General features: G+C 33.4%; 1 protein-coding gene across 8 annotated transcripts in view; it reads left to right on the forward strand.

The window, feature by feature from the left end:
* LOC132723527 (trithorax group protein osa-like) overlaps positions 1-15,001 on the forward strand; it is a 47,633-nt gene extending 32,632 nt beyond the window's left edge. For 4 of the 8 annotated variants that reach the window (XM_060708248.1, XM_060708253.1, XM_060708256.1 and 1 more), the window contains 8 exons: positions 230-1,802; positions 2,155-2,582; positions 2,912-3,013; positions 5,667-5,783; positions 7,403-7,584; positions 7,859-7,982; positions 9,778-9,840; positions 10,838-15,001. In XM_060708248.1, coding sequence (XP_060564231.1) covers positions 230-1,802; positions 2,155-2,582; positions 2,912-3,013; positions 5,667-5,783; positions 7,403-7,584; positions 7,859-7,982; positions 9,778-9,840; positions 10,838-13,038 — 4,790 coding nt within the window. In that variant the 3' untranslated portion in view covers positions 13,039-15,001. The remainder of the gene's footprint in view (positions 1-229; positions 1,803-2,154; positions 2,583-2,911; positions 3,014-5,666; positions 5,784-7,402; positions 7,585-7,858; positions 7,983-9,777; positions 9,841-10,837) is intronic. The other 4 variants (XM_060708249.1, XM_060708251.1, XM_060708250.1 and 1 more) reach the window with 4 other exon arrangements.
* Positions 15,002-17,506: the final 2,505 nt, after the last annotated feature.

A 17,506-nucleotide genomic window follows, 5' to 3' on the forward strand; every position in this document is an offset into this window, starting at 1 on the left:
CACTTATTTCTCCAATAATTGTAAATTTTAACTTATTTTTATAAATTGGAATTCAGATAAAAAAAATGAAAGGGAGAAAGTTTCTTGAGAGATAATTTGTAAATAATTTTGAAAAAAGGTTATTTTTGTATTTACTAGATAACAAAAAAATGCATGAATATACAGGCTGTCCAACTTGAAAATAAGTTTGTATTTCAAAATGTATAATATTTGTTTTAAACTTTTTAAGGTTCACAAGGTTCCCAGGATGGATTACCAGGCCAATTTATGCAGAATGACCCTAGTATGGGTCACATGGGGCAAGGCATGATGGGAAATCACATGATGAACAATATGGGTCCACATGGGGCTCCTATGATGGGACCAAACAATATGGGAGGTCCACATCACATGGGGCCGGGTATGCAGGGACCTGGTCACATGATGGGTTCAATGGGTCATCAAAATTATCCAAACTCTGGGTATATGATGCAAGGTGGACCTAACTCCATGATGGGCAACAACATGGGACCTCAAGGAGGAATGATGGGTCCAGGTATGCAGGGCCCAAATGGTATGATGGGTCCAGGAGGTATGGGCCCACAGCAGGGAAACATGATGCCAAACAACATGGGTCAGCATAACATGATAAACAATATGAATATGCCATCCAATAGCATGATGCCACATAACAATATGGGCCCGGGAGGAAATATGCCAAGTCATCAGCCTGGTATGATGCCCCCAAATAGCATGAACCAGCAACAAATGATGAGAAATAACATGGGGCATTCTCCAGGCCCAAATAATGGACCAATGATGCCACCTAACAGTATGATGAGAGGTAATTCTGACAGTGTTAGCTGCCAAGATCCATTTGCTGACGAGCCATATCAGAAACAAAATGCTGGACCTCAAATGCCGCCATATTCTAATATTCAAAATTCTGCAATTCCACAGTCAAACTCTCCAATGCCCCCAAACAGTGGGCAGATGCCATCTCAAAATTCAAATATGCCTCCAAGCAGTAATGCAGGACCTGTGAATCAAATGGGTATGAATCACCAATCCCATTCCTCACAGCCAATGAAACCAGAGATCTCCTCAAATAGCGGGAGTGTACAAAGTAATACGGAAATGCCAGTCACTTCCGGTATGATATCACAGTCTTCTAATGTATCACTACAAAGCAGTGGCAGTGACACATTTACATCAATGACCACAGCAAGTATTTCTACATCTACAAATTCCTCAACAATAAGCCAGCCAAACATTTTCAATCAGGATAGTAACAGTAACAGCAGCATGCCAGAGACTGCACCACCACAGTCCATGGGCCCTCATTCTGTACCAGGTCAGCCTCAGGTGTCCCAGCCAGTGATGCCACACCCTTCTTCACTTCAGCAGCCAATGCCATGTCAACCACCAATGGCACAACCAATGATGTCGCACTCAAATTCAATGCCTCCACAAATGCCAGGACAACCTCCAATGCAATCACAGCCAATGATGTCACACTCTAATTCAATGCCTCCACAAATGCAAGGTCAATCTTCAATGTCACATTCTTCATCCATGCCACCCCACATGCCAGCACAGCCATCAATGCCATCTCAACCAATGATGCCACACTCGAGTTCTATGCCTCCGTCAATGCCTGGTCAGCCTCCTATGCCAGCCCAGTCTGGTATGTCACAGTCTTCTTCCATGCCTCAAGATGGTACAACAAACAGTTCTAGTCAATATTCCAGCACTACCAACACAACAAGTACATCTGGTAGACAATTTCCATTTGGAGATAACCAGTTTAGCAAACCTGATAGGTAAGTCACACTAATTTGTCATTGTCAGTATACAAAATTTCTGAACACGATGAATGAATTCTTTGAATTCAAAGGATTTCTTTAGAATGACAATAAAATCAACAACACTAATGCAGACTGGCTGACAATTTGAAGTTTAATGCTTCGCATTTGGAACAAAGCATGTTTTGGCATTAGATATGTCTCCGTCGACCGGACGTAACTGTAAGGAAAAAGAGGCTTGCTATTAAATTATGCTATAAAAAATATTTTTTGTAAATACAGTAAGATGTTATTTTCAGTACGACATTGTTTTTAGTAGGACTTTCAATCTTTCAGACTTTATATGATAATTTTGATTTGGATGTTTCAGATTTGATCAGGCGTCACCTGGTATGCCTCCAACAGTCCCCCCAACAAGCATGCCTCCATCGGGCAATACTCCTATGACCCAGACTGGACCATCTAGTATGAATCAGCACCAGCAGCCTCCGATGAATTACCCCCAGCAAGGCATGAACCAGGCGCCATATGGTCCACACCAACATGGTATGGATCCAAACTTTCAAGGTCGTTATGGCAACCAAGGTCAGCCTGGTCCTGATGGACAGTTTAACCAAGGTTTTCATGGAAACCCTCCACAAGGTGGATATGCGCCACGCCCTCCAATGATGGGTGGAGAACAGTACCAGGGATATCCGGGTCAAGGACAGTATGGAAAACCACCAATACCTGGTGGCAGTATTTACTCAACTCCAAACAAACGTTACCCTGACAACAGAAATGAATACATGTCGCCAGGTTAGTATCTATTATAATATCATCGGTATATTCTACCCTTACAATGTCCAGCAGAATTTCATGATATAAATGATAAAACAACAAATTTTCTACATGAGCTAGTTTTTACATATTATTGAACAGGAATGGAAAATGTTATTCTCGGATACACATTTCTTAAAATAAGATTTTCTGCTGGATTATGTAAATTTTAACATTTTCTATGTATTTCTGTCCCGTTTGTGGTTTGTCATTTAATATTTTTATGCACAGTTGTTTATATATGTAGACAACAATAAGAATTTGCTGTTCTTTAATTATCAAGAGCTTCCATTTTACAATTTTAACAGCATATAATGTTCGAGGCTCATTGAGTTTCGATGATCGTATGGGACCAATGCACTACACTCCTTCCCGTCCTATATACCCGGATTTCAGTGTGGATAACATGGGTAGGCTTTGTTAAAGTGTCTTCACAACTGTTCGTTCCCGTGTCTCCATTATAAAATACTTTCCTTTACAAATTTTTAGCTTACAGCTAAACAAAAGCAAGTGGCTATAACATCTAAATTATTTTAATAGGCTTACTCATTTTTAGCTCGACTATTCGAAGAATATGAGAGCTATTGTAGTCACCCCCGCGTCGGCGTCGGCGTCAGCGTCGGCGTCTGCGTTGGTTAAAGTTTTTTGTAAAGTCAAATATCTCAATTATTACTTGAGATATTCAATTGAAACTTACAATACTTATTTATAGTAACAAGGTGCATCAGATTGACAAGTTGGATAACTCTGCCTACAATATTGACAGAATTATGCCCCTTTTTAACTTAGAAATTTTGGTTAAAGTTTTTTGTAAAGTCAAATATCTCAATTATTGCTTGAGATATTCAATTGAAACTTACAATACTTATTTATAGTAACAAGGTACATCAGATTGACAAGTTGGATAACTCTGCCTACAATATTGACAGAATAATGCCCCTTTTTAACTTAGAAATTTTGGTTAAAGTTTTTTGTAAAGTCAAATATCTCAATTATTGCTTGACATATTCAATTGAAACTTACAATACTTATTTATAGTAACAATGTACATCAGATTGACAATTTGGATAACTCTGCCTACCATATTGACAGAATTATGCCCCTTTGGAACTTAGAAATTTTGGTTTAAGTTTTTTGTAAAGTCAAATATCTCAATTATTGCTTGAGATAATCAATTGAAATTTAAAATACTTATTTATAGTAACAATGTACATCAGTTTGCAAAATTGCATAACTCTGTCTGCAATATTTGCAGAATTATTTGCCCCTTTGAAACTTAGAAATTTTGGTTAAAGGTTAACGGTCTTCAAAGATATTTACTTGAAACTTTACACATGCACTTAGGGTCATAATTGGAGGGTCATAATTGTATGTCACTGACCAAGTTCCATAACTCTATCTTGCATTAAGGCTGATTCATATCCCCTTTTCTACTTAGTTTCTTGGTTAATGTTTACATGCAAGTTTTAAATATCTCAATAACTATTAAAGATATTTATTTAAAACTTCACATATGCATTTAGGGTCATAATTGTAGGTCACTGACAAAGATCCATAATTCTATCTTGCATTTAGGCTGACTTTTCTCCCCTTTTTCAACTTAAAACATCTTAATAACAAGCCTTTGTACCTTTTCTGTCAAATTTATGTATTCATAGGTAATAAGTATTATTATACTCAATAAAAAACCCTTGTGACATTACCTTCCTAATAGTCAAGCCAATTCTGTATAATTAGACTCTCTCTAAGGCCTATAACATGAATTTATAAAAAAAAATTAGCCCTTTTGTGAACTTAAAAAATTTAACAATATCAAGGCTCTTTTACTATCAAGCACTTAGAATAGTCGAGCGTGCTGTCCTACAGACAGCTCTTGTATTTTCTCTCATGATAAAACTAATTAAAGTAATACTATGGCTCACATAGGTGAAAGGAAAGAATTTTATGTAAATAATTCTTGGTCACCCTATTCTGTAACTAATAGTCACATATTTGTGATTCACAAACATATGTTTACTAATTTCACAGTCTGAATGTTTTATATGTTTATATTTTTGTTAATTTCATAATTTGACATCGATCATTTTAATGTAAATGTTAAGTATTATCGGACTTGTGTAAAGTAACATTTTTTGAAAGTTTTATTTGCAATACATATTAAATCTTGATCATCAAACTCCATTTTTCCTCAAAAGTTTTCACATTTTTATAGGAAATCTTGGAAATTTTAGTCAACAAAATATTTAAGTAAAAAGGGTCAATGATCTTGTACAAGTAAATATATGTAGGTTCATGAACTAAACATAGGCATTAAAAATATAGTGGTATACATTACATGTATATATATATTTGCTGTGTGCATTGTGTTTTGTCTTGTTCTGGCATGTTTTGTCCGATATACACACCTGGAACTGTTTTAAGGGCATTTGTTAAAGAGGAAGTGTTAAACACCTCACAGAACCTTATCTGATAAGATTCTTACATGATGGTTTAATAGAATTAGGTCATGTGTTAGGTTTAATGAAATATTTTTTACTGTTTGCAAAATTAATGAATTCAAACTCTGTATTACAGAGAATAACAATATTTATTCTCACATATGTCTTTTTTAGTACTCACCAACACGGGTGGAAATAGGGAAATTCAAATATGCAGTCATTTATTAGCAATTTTGTAGTCGTCTAGAAATTACACATTTATTGTTACAAAGGACTAATCTGAATATCTTCATGATACAAAAACATATACTAGTATTTGTCTATCTCTAGTATATTTCATTAAAGAAAAGGGAATATTTAAAAAGAAAAAAGGGACTTTCAAAAGAAAGCAAATTAAGTATATTATTTTTATCTGTTGATTAAAGATAAAAGCATATTTTGGGACATTTGCATTGGCTGTATGTAAGATATAAGTTGACTGGTTATTATTAACATAAGTTGTATAGAAAACATAAAAGACACAAGATAAGTGTTCAATGTTATAGGAATGGTATTCATACAATTTTACAAAAACTGAAGGGAAAGAAAACACATTTTAATGTATGGTTGGTTTTCTATTTGACAGCTTATTGCTCCCAGCCGTATGGAGGTTCATCCTCGATGAACTACGGTGACCCTAACACATCCCAATATCAGTCGGCACCATCGTATAATGATTATAGTGATTCGTCAATGACACCTGGTATGCCTATATAGAGAACATTCACATTCTCCTAACAAAGATATTGCAAGATAAACAATGTCTTCATTATTCCATTTCATTTACAAATTACAATTGCTCGAAAGTTTTACAGATTATAACGTTTCCTCAGTATATTTTATAGCAAAAAAAGGAAACAACAAATCAAGGGAAGTAATTTTTATTCTAAAATATGTCCAGTTAGGTTGGAGCAATTATTTTTAATTAAAAAAGAAACATAATTGTAAGAAGGCATGGTTTGATGATGTTATTAGGATTTGAATGTTTCTCCATAGTATTACCTGGCTAGCTGAGTGCGGTTTTCCTATTTGCAGTGAATCTTTCATTTTATATATAGCCATATTTCCACCCCTTGTAGATTGATATATATATGTATACTTTACTTTCTGAATTAAAAAAAATAATACATGTATTTGATATGGATTTATATACCGTAGATCTTAGTGATTTCTTATTTCTTTGCTTTTCGATTTTAACATGCTTCACTTGAAGAAGATCCATAACCTTTTCTTACAGACTTGCCTGTCTTTGAAGTCGAAATTGTCTGTTGTTTATATAAAAGATTTCAAAATCAAAATATTAATAATACAATTGAGTGGCCAAGTCTGTATATTTTGTCGGACTGCCAGGTTAAGCAGACTGGCCTGTCTGTGTATGATTTCATAGGTTTATCATCATCATCACTAATACAAAGGGCACCAACAAGGAAATCAGTCTGTTATAACACAACATTAATGGCATACAAATATATAACAATTGTTTAAGCAGTGTTTAGCATGTTCCTTATATGAAGTGATAGTCTTTGCCCATATTTAAAACTCTCATTTAATAGTTTTTATACTATAGCTTTTACAAAATTTTCATAAGCAAATAGTAACTTTTTTTCTTCTTTTTTTTTCAAGAGTCTGCATGTACCCATTATTGTTATGTAGCAAAATTATGCCAGAAAAACAAAGTATTAAAGGAGAAAAAGTAGTACTTAGTTTTAGGTTTCATTTTCTAACATTTTTTGTGCTAAAAAGACAAAAGCTGTTCTACCTGTCTAATACAGTGATGTTTAGATTTGAGATTTGTTACTTGTAATACTTTTATTATATTAACTAGTAGGAGAATCTTATAACTGGATCATTCTTTACTTTAGTTGTTCTTTTGTTTACTTCATGCCCATTGATATGTCTTATCTCGTATTTCACTTTTTTTAAGTAAGTAAACAGTTTTATAATTCTGTCATGTTGTTGTAGAAGTAGATTTCATCAATTGTTTACTGTACTATTGCTCTGCATTGCATAAAGAAATGAAAACAATCTATGAAATATACATATATTTCAATTTATATGACCATTAAAATTGTGATGGATATGCAATATTTAAAAAAAAAAAAGCTACATCCTTATATTGCTGGGTAGAGTTATTAGTGAAACTTTGGCACTTAGTTACAAAAGAACAGGTCATTTATCTTGTCCACATTTTGCTCTAAACATTTCTTTGCAGGTATCACTTCCTCTATGTAGCTCACTGTATACATATATATTCTAATAGTATTACATTAACACAAATCCCTAAAAGGACCACATGTTAAAATGTTGCTTCTCTTTCTTCAGATCGCAGAGACCAGGCTCAGTGGTCACCTATGCCGCAGCAGAGAAGCTACCATGGCATGCCACCGTATGGTCCAGGTCAGACTCCTGGGATGAGCCCCAGTGGTCCACCAAACATGAGTCACCTACCTAGAGTCAGAATGTCACCCACCAGAAATAGGGACTACATGTCTCCAAATAAACAGGTAAATTTGAAAGTAATTTTAAGTAATAAATCTGTAGAGAGATCTGAAAATAATATTAAATAAGGAAAGCACTCTGCAAGGCCTTCTTGTAACTAATTTAACATCTTGAGGACTTGTTACTTATTATTTAAAAGTGAAATTTTGTCAAAGGAACATATTAGCTGATTAAAGTCATTTTAGGCAAAAATCAGATTTCATACTTGCTCATAAAGAGAAAGCAACAGGAACTAATTTTTTTAAAAACATTTCTGAATGATTATTTTGTTTGTTATAGAAAATGATGCCATCTGGTGGAATGCATGGTCCTTATAAAAAAGACATGCATTTTCCTATGGATACCGTAGAATCAACACAACCTCACCTTAGCAAGAGAAGAAAGTTAACGAAACATGATGTTGGTAAGTTTCCTCACTACCTGATCTCTTGTTGTGTCATGTTTACATCATGTTTTTATGACAATGGAAAATATTACCTTCACCAGGTTTTATATTGAATAGGACTATTTCGGAGCAAATTGTGGAAATTTTTACTTTTTGTGAAATGTTGTAATATGTTCGTAATTTTGCACAGCATGTTGAAAATGTCTAAATTTGTAGAAAGTACTTCCCGTTTTGGAAGTATCATTTTGGCATGACTAGATGTTTTAGTAAAATCCAAATTTACTTATGTAGAGCATAGAAGCTGAACAGTGATATAGTAAAATTTTGTTTTAAGTTAAAATGATGTAGTTCTAGTTAAATGATAAAAACACATTGAGCTGTCCCAGTCATTGAGGGGAAATACTTGCATACTGGTGATGGTAACTTTAGTTACAAGTTGTTTTTTTCCGATTATTGAACTTAAAATAAAATGGGGACATTTTGTGCTGTTTTTATTTTTGCACCATGTGTGTGTGTGGTTTTTTGTGATCATTTTATGTAACCTCATCAAATTTGCTGATTGTGTGTATCACTTATGTAGCTGTCTATCTTTTTCCTTTGCTCATCTGGTACAAGAAACACAGTATCATTCTATACTAACAAGTCCATTTACTGCAAATTATGTGTGACAGTGTTAACAAAAAAAAAAATCATCTTTTGGCATTTTTTTTTTATCAAAAGTAATGATATGCTGTGAACAATTATTTGAAAAAAAAATTCATCTTTTAGATTCATTTTGGCATTTTTTAAATCTTACTTTTTTGTTATTAGGCGCTGTGAACAAATATTTGAAAAGATTGCCACAAAGAATTTTATATACATATTTTTTGAATGTATGGTCCATTTGTCTTTGTGTAGAGTTTTGTCATATGTCACGTCAACGTAAAATACATCATAACACCTTACACAGCTTAGATGTTCTCGTTTTAGATTAGGACCAAAATTTTTAATGCTCTTTGGCAAGTTAACACATCAAGCATAATTTACAACATAGTGTAATTACACACTACACATTATGTGACATAGGATCACACTTAGTCTAAATTGCTTAGAAAGGCATGATCTAGAAAATCCTATAGCTGTAGATTTAAATTAACCAAAATTTTTTTTATCTAAACGTTGTACAAATGTGGTGGGTTAGGCCATTTCCCAATATTTTTTTTGTCTTCTGTGTTCAGATTTTGTACCTAAAGTGTACTTGCTTTTAATTCGTTTCTTTCCCAGATGGTTGAGGGAAATGATGACATTTTTGTGCCTTATCGGGGCTATGTAAGAAATTCATAATGAATATTTATTAATTATAAATACCAGTAAACAAGTTTATGGGTCTCGTAAAATAAATGCTACTTTTAGAAAAATAGGCGACAACAGAATGAATTGTCATTAATATAGAATTGATGTAATCTTTGTGTACATTAAAGCATCTGAAGCCTTGTACATGGGGATTTTTGATGAAGCAAGTATACTTTAAGGTATTATATGTCGTATGTAGTTAGGCTTTTAACTTGTCTTGCTATATTGTTGTTAAAGAAATTCAGGCTTTTCAATGATATCATATTTATTGAAAACCATGTATGCCAGTTATTTTAGTTGTCTAACCATTTCTTTTAGATTTTTTGTCTGTATATGTTTTACTCATACCTCAAGTCTTGTGCAAAACAATTACAAAGGAAACAAAACCATGTATACTTTAATAACATTTCTGTAGAAATTTGTGTTAATTTGTGTTTTGTGTGCTATTCTTACAACTTGTGCTTATTTCTCACAACACCAGGACCTCAGGGTTACAAACCAGTCTATACAGGAAGTAGAAGGAATCGTGGGAGTTTTAGCACAGGTGACCTTGACCTTGGATGTTTCCTGGCACTTCATTCCATAATATAAACATATATAATCACTCTCCACTCGCTGACTTAAGCTTTTGTCAAGTGGTGTATGTTTCATGATACTTTAAAAAAATTCTTGATTCTTATTTATAGATGCTAAATGACATCATAAAGAGAATGATTCAAACATATTTGAATGTTATCACTTGACCAAAGGCTTAAGTAATTAACAAAACTAAAGCTAACACCATGGGTTTGGATATGCTCTTTCGATCTCTTTGCCTTCGTTATGAATATTGTCTTAATGATAAGTAAATGAGTTTGATTAAATTTTACCTTGTTTTGATATCCTTGCCAAAAAAATTCTATACTAAATAAGGTCATTTTGTTACTTTACAAAGTGCTGTTAAAGTTTTCACTTAAATGTGCATGTGTTCTGTTTAAAACATCTCTAAATATCACAGATTTAGGAGTTTTGTTTTGGGAATAGATTATTTTGATTTTAGTTTGTTCAGTTTATTTGCATGAAGGAGATGATATCAGATTTCTAATGTCCTTGCACCTATTTCATTTCCTCTTTTTTTTTTAAATGTAAAATCCTGTCATTTTGTATGTATTGTAAGCTTTTAAACTACAAATTTACATCTTTGCTGTTTTTCAAACAGTGATTTTGGTTTGTTAACATAATCTTAAAATGATTTCTGTTTGAATAAAGCAGCATTTTATCTGTAAAGTTAAATTAAATTGTAAGTTCATTGATTAAGAAATTTGCCACCAACTGAAGTATTTTCTTGTAAAATAAGTCTAATTATAAAATAAGTATCCTACCTTGCTGTGAGTCTAAGGTTATAAGAATTAAAAAAGATAAACCTTGGTTTCTTGTATCTGTCACATGTTGTACTTCATTTATGAATTATGTTTATTTGACTTTATCCGCATTTCTCCTTTCATTAAATTGCTTCATAGTTTATGGACATCTTAAGTTAATTCTATGTTGTATATTTTCAGGGCAAATTGAAGCCTGGAGAATTATGATGGCATTGAAATCTGGCTTGATGGCTGAAAGCACTTGGGCTTTGGATACTCTAAATATCCTCTTGTTTGATGATTCCACTGTGGCCTACTTTGGCCTTGCTCATTTGCCAGGTTTGCTAGAAGTCCTTCTTGACCATTTCCGTCGCTGCCTCATTGAAATGTTTGATCTGTTTGAAGATTCTCAAATTGGATCCGGACATGAAGATTTTAAACAAAATCTGGTTCGCATGGCTATCATACAGTCGGCCCTGGAAGGGGACGAAGATTCCGCTGATCTTGAACTTAAACGTGTAAATAAATCATTAGTGAAAATAGAAAATGCAGATATCACAAATAGTGAAATATCAGATAAAACACCTGAAAAGACAAATGAAAAGAAAAATGATGATAAGAAAAGTGAGGAAAAGGAAAGTGAAAATGAAGAAAAGAATAATGAATTAGAAACATACAAGGAATGGAAGGCTAGACCAAATTTTACACATATTACAAGGCAAGGTAAAGAGGTGAAACTAGAAGAAAATGCTCATCCAAATGGTTTATTAGATGAAAAGTTCTGGGATGTATATGGTGAATTTGGTGATCAATCAGATCTCTGGGAAGTTGGGAAAGGTGACTTAACTGAGCACATATGTACACATTTTGAGGATATGAATGAACTGAAAAGATGCTGTAAAAGGTTTTTCCGTAAACCAATGGAATTAAAAAATCCTGATTTGAAAGAAAATACAGAAAATCCAGAGGAAATAGAAAAGGATGGTGCAATCAAAATCGAGTCAATGGATACAGACGATAATAATCCAGGGTCTGTGAAAGAGAAAGATTCTGAGTCAGAAAACCAGTCAAATCCTGAAAATTCTGATAACGAGAAGTGTGAAACTAGTTCCAATAATACCGACTTTGGTAGTGATAAGTTCTCCTGTGAAAAGGATCATACATGTAACAAATTTATGAAGGGAGTGACAATAAAAGCTGAACCTAGGGATACTTTACCTGAACAGAATGACTCTGGTAGTGATATAAGCGAGGAAAAGCTTGGAACTAAATCATTTTTCAGAGATGAACCCAGAATGAAATTAGCTGTAAAGTATGAACTTTTAGATAGTAATGAACTTGTTCAGATTTGTAAAACGCAGTTTGGATTAAACACAGAAGGGGAGAGGAATAATATGGAGGACGAGTCATACCAACGAAATGAGCCGCCACTGTGCCTTACAAGTGAGGCGCAGCAGGAGATAGGTCGAAGATGTGTCTGTGTTTCTAATATTTTCCGCAGCTTGTCATATCTACCTGGAAATGACATTGAATTGTCACGACATACAGGACTTTTGTACATTCTCGGCAAGTTGCTACTGCTGCACCACAAACATCTACCTCGATCTCGGGTGCGACGCAAATTTGATCGTGATGATATTGATGACGATATGGTTGATACATCTCAGGGCGTAGAGGAATGGTGGTGGGATTGTTTGAACGTTCTCCGAGAAAACACACTTGTGATCTTTGCCAACATTTGTGCTCAGTTAAGATTAGACATATTCCCAGATGAGATTTGCGTTCCAATATTGGACGGCTTGTTACATTGGGTTGTTTGTCCATCATCATGTGCGTCAGATCCTCTCCCAACTGTGGGTCCATCATCCGTCCTGTCACCTCTCAGACTTGTGCTTGAAGCTCTGTGTAAACTGTGTATCCATGATAAAAATGTGGACATGCTACTAGCTAGTCCTCCTTATGAAAGGATTGTGCAATTATTTAGTGTGCTGACAAAACTTCTCGCAAATAAAAGTGAGCAAGTGACGGTCGAGTTTTCAGTAGTGTTGTTGTCGGAGCTGGTCAAAGGTGGCAGCAGTGCTGCACGTGGAGTGGCACTTCAACACCCAAGCATATCTCTCTTGATAGACTTTATAGAGACTGCGGAACAGAAAGCTGTCCAGGTAGCTAACATGCATACCGTACAGATGCTTCGTGATAACCCAGAAATGATGGGAACTAGTCTTGATATGTTACGGCGAGCAGCAACGGTGCTCTTGCATTTAGCTAAGGTGCCAGAAAATCGTAAACTGTTTGTTCATCATCAAAGTAGAATATTATCTTTGGTAATGTCACAGATTCTGGACCATAATGTAGCATCAATACTGTCAGATGTATTGTTTCAGTGTTCCCAGTTATCATAACATCAACTCTTTGTGTAGATGTGTTACAAATATAGAGTTATTACTCAAAACAGAAATTGAGCACGTGTCGTAAGCGGAGATAAAGGAGAAAGCAAATGACTGAGAAATTTAAAAAAGCTGGTCTTATCCCTTGAATCTGAAAGGAAGTTGAATTAACTGTTAACATGACAAAAGCCTGGCCCAAGATTTTGTCATTGTTACAACTCCCATAAAGGAAATAATGAGCTCAAAATGTGTTTGTAGAGGAAAATAAATTGTGATCATGTTTTGATCTGTAGATGTTTTTTCTTTCATTTTCTAGATCTTGTTAAATATTGACACATTTCATTCTCTTGGCCATGTTAAACATGAGCCCTCTTTGTATCTCATTATTTGAAAAAAGAAATGTACATGGAATCTTGTATATATAAATGTGTATATTATATCACAGTTGTTTTCTTGATGTCAAATATAGATGTTTAACATTTTTCTCTTATCATTATGATTTGATGAGATCTATACAGACAACTATTCACAATCATTTTGTTCATTGATTACTTATCACTTGCTAAATTTTCATTTATCATGCATGTAAATGAACACCTCATTAATATTAATTAGCTCCTCATAAATATTCATACTTATGTGTTGATTCACAAGTTTTTTGCATTTGTCAGAAAAACTGCCTATTATAATATGATGTTAAATTTCTTGTTTTTGTTTGTTACCAATATGTTGTATACGTGGATATAAGTCTTTATGATATTGTTTTATTTTTGTACACTATGGAAGAAAAAAATGTCTGACCTACATGGGGAAATCAAATAGTAAAACAGGACAGGGCAGAAAGTTTGCATGAAATAATGAAACAGATATTTTATTTATATTTAAATTCAGTCTACATTTTTAAAAAGGAAAAAAAGTCTTGTTTTCTTTAAAACCTTGATTTAAAATTTGGAAAATTAGATGTTTTTATATAAAACAAATACATGTACAGCTGGATACATTAAAAAGAAAATATTACATCAAATACTCTTGCATTTTTTGCACAAGTTGTTGGAGCTGTAACCTTGGGTAATATAGTTGGTTTAATTAGTTGGTGATTTAATTAATAGACAGGTGCTTTTGTCTATAAAATATCATGGTTGCTTTAGTTGGATATTTAGAGCTATAATAGACATTTATAAAATAAGGCTTAAACTTTTTTGTGGTGAAAACAAGCAGACTTTTTAACAGATACCTACTTTTCTGAATTTGTATATTTTTGTCTTTCCTATATGACCCTGGTGCTTTATTGTTCTAGCAGATGAATTCAGCTTATTCTAGGATACCTAGCACTCTGACTGTGAAGATGCACATTCCAGGAACTATTTATTTACTGCATGATTAAAACATATTCACATGATGCTTCTTGTTATACTAAGTTTGAAAACTGAAATTTACTTTGTTCTGAAGTTGAATAATTTATTGTTTTCATTTAACAGTGTAAAGCAGAAGAACTTGGTACATGTATAACTATGTCGGTATTATGTGATCAACCTTAATATAACTTACATTTTATACGCAATTTCAACTAGTGCTGTAGATTATTTTTGTTTATTTTGTAAGAGTTTAAAAAATAGTATTCTATTGTATTTTTGTTTCTTAAGGGCTTTAAACTAACTGACATGTCACTATATTTAATAGCTGAAAGGTAGCAAAGTTTAAGACCAATATTGTGTTATAACAATTATTCTGCTACAGTGTTTTTTCCCTCTGGAAGAACTTGTTTGATGTGAAGAAGAGTAATTCTAGGTGGTTTTATGTCTTTCAACGCTTTAAAAAGTTATTTAACATTGAAATAATATTGGATAATTGCCGACGAGGAATTAATGTTAAATGTTGGGTATAACTGGGTCATTTTTCCTTCTATTGTTCTCATGTGCAGATAGCTTTATAACATTATGTCAGACATTGAAAATGTGTAAATAAATTATGAACAACATGGATGAGTTGTAGTCTATCTATAGCTGCAGTTACAATACTGAAGTTATACCACCTTTTATAACAGTTTTATATTATTCATTATAGTCTGCTGCAGATGATATAACTTCTAAAGTTTATTGAAACGCCCATTATGCCCCAGAAATGCTTCGTTGCTTAAAGGCTTTCCATATTCAGTGTCCTGTTATAATTTCCAAAAAGTTCTTGCTCAATTACCCATATCATATTTCGCTTCTGTTGCTCTCTGTACAGTTACAGTGATGTTACAAAATACTACTTTGTTTGCATTGAACACATAACATGAACTGTAAGCTAGCTAGAAAGACTCCGTACAGATCCTGACGGGACTTGCAATAGTGAGGAGCAAGAGATTTGAAGTTCAGGACTTCGGCTATTTTGATTTTGAGCGACTCCTTTTGTGAATAACTTGGAAGTAATATTAATGTTGAAGTACTCAGAGGTTTTTTTGCATTAAACATATAGGGAGAAAATACGGGACTTTTAAAATGGTCCGGTTTTCAGAGGATTCCGGTTTTCAGAGTTTTTACTGTAATGTTAATATTAATGTTGAAACTATTTTTCAATTGATTTACTGCAAGAATTTCAGTAGCAATATTGTGTTCTTGCAATGAAATTTCACATTAGCCTTAACACGTCAAAATTTTCTTGTGGTTATTTTAACACTTGTTAATTCTTCTTATGTAAGTCAACTACATTATCAAACTTCAAAAATTCATTGCCCATATCAAGAGTCTGAAATAAGTTTAAGTTTAATCAACTCGACCTAGTAAGCAATAGATGGTTGACAAGACATGGCTGGCATTTCTCAATGTCTTCCTACTTATCATAAAGGGGAAATTAAAATGCAAGACTTATAAAATCAGCTATGTACAACAGTATTTCAGTTATATTGGCAGTTCTTTAGTCTGTAAAATTAAAAAGTCTACTGTATTTCTGGTTACCTAGAACCCCAATTTCAATGAAGCTGATCAATCTGTGGAGTCCTAATGCAGATAGTATCAAGAGTTGTACACTCTAGCTTGACAATGTGTAATGATTTTAATGGACAGCAAAGGATTTTGCTTGCACAGGTTTTATGCCACATACATGTAGCAGAGATTTATTAATTTTATTTGAAAAGATTAACAGTTACTAGACTTGTTTTATACCAAATATCTGAGCTCATCTATTATATAAGGAAAATGTATAACCCCCAGACTGCTTTATAATCAGATTGGTAGTGGTCAACTTGACAATGCTGCACACCAAATTATCAACACTTAAAAAGTTTTTCATATTGGTTGCCATCATTGGTGACCATGCATGGCTATCTGAATATTGGAGATTTAAGCTTTTGAACAACTTTGAAATGGGACTACTAAAGGATTGTTCCTGTAAAGTTTGGTTGCAATTAAACCAGTGTTATGTTTGATATACAACAGACACGGTAATGGCAAAAGCACATAGGTGCTCAGGTGAACAAGAAAAGGCTTAACTGTTGAAATGCCACACTACTTTAGAAAGACTTGCCACAACATAAAGACACAGCTATCAGCAGACAATGGTAATTCTTGAGAAGAAATGTTGCACAATACTGAAAAAATATTTTTAAAAAAAGAGAGGTAACAAGTTGGGTGTAGGTGTGTTATGTGAATTAAACTAACCTACGCTTTACAGGCAAGTCCAGCTAAATCGTCTAATTCCATCCATCAAATAAGTAATTACATGTATATACACTTAATTGGACCCACAGACGTTTTCAAGTAATTTATCAAGATGTTTTGAATACAACAATATGTCCAAGGAAAGGTACAATGCATATCATTATGCAGAACAACAAAATGTTTCAATGTCAAAGAAGTATTTATACTTTGACAAACACTACTGGCTATATAAGCAGTACTGTCAAAGGGAGGTAACTCAAATTAAAATTGAGACTTATTAATATAACACATACTCGAGATCAGTTGAATGGAAGTATGTTCAATATTCTTATCTCAATTGATAAATTGTGTTGGTTTTTGATATTTTAATCCTATCTCATATAAGAAAATTAAGCTGGTACCTGAATCATTTAAGGCAATCACTGAAACAGCCTAGGTAATAAACTTGTTAACTTTCTCAAGCTATTCAAAACTCCTTTTAATTTCATCCTAGCTTTTACAATGTTGATGGAGAAGAACTTTCTCATACTTTTCTAAAATTTGCATCATACAAATTCATTTTGAATGTGATGTACATCAAATTAAAGAGTTAAGGAACTATTAGATTGAATGTATTGTAAATATTTAGATTTATGAGATCAGCTGAAATTATTTGCATAAAACATGATGATTTTCTATATGGAAATATCAGAGAAATGTGACTAACAATTTATATATTGGCTGAAATAACTGTTTCAAATGATTTGAGACTACAAATGTTTTAAGGAAAAGCCTCAAAAATCACCATCGGAATGATAATATAAAGGAAATACACCAATACGGTGTACATATTCTCAATTCTG

The sequence above is a fragment of the Ruditapes philippinarum genome, unplaced genomic scaffold, assembly GCF_026571515.1.
Source record: "Ruditapes philippinarum isolate M1 unplaced genomic scaffold, ASM2657151v2 ctg169_1_1_1_1, whole genome shotgun sequence".
Classification (NCBI taxonomy): domain Eukaryota; kingdom Metazoa; phylum Mollusca; class Bivalvia; order Venerida; family Veneridae; genus Ruditapes; species Ruditapes philippinarum.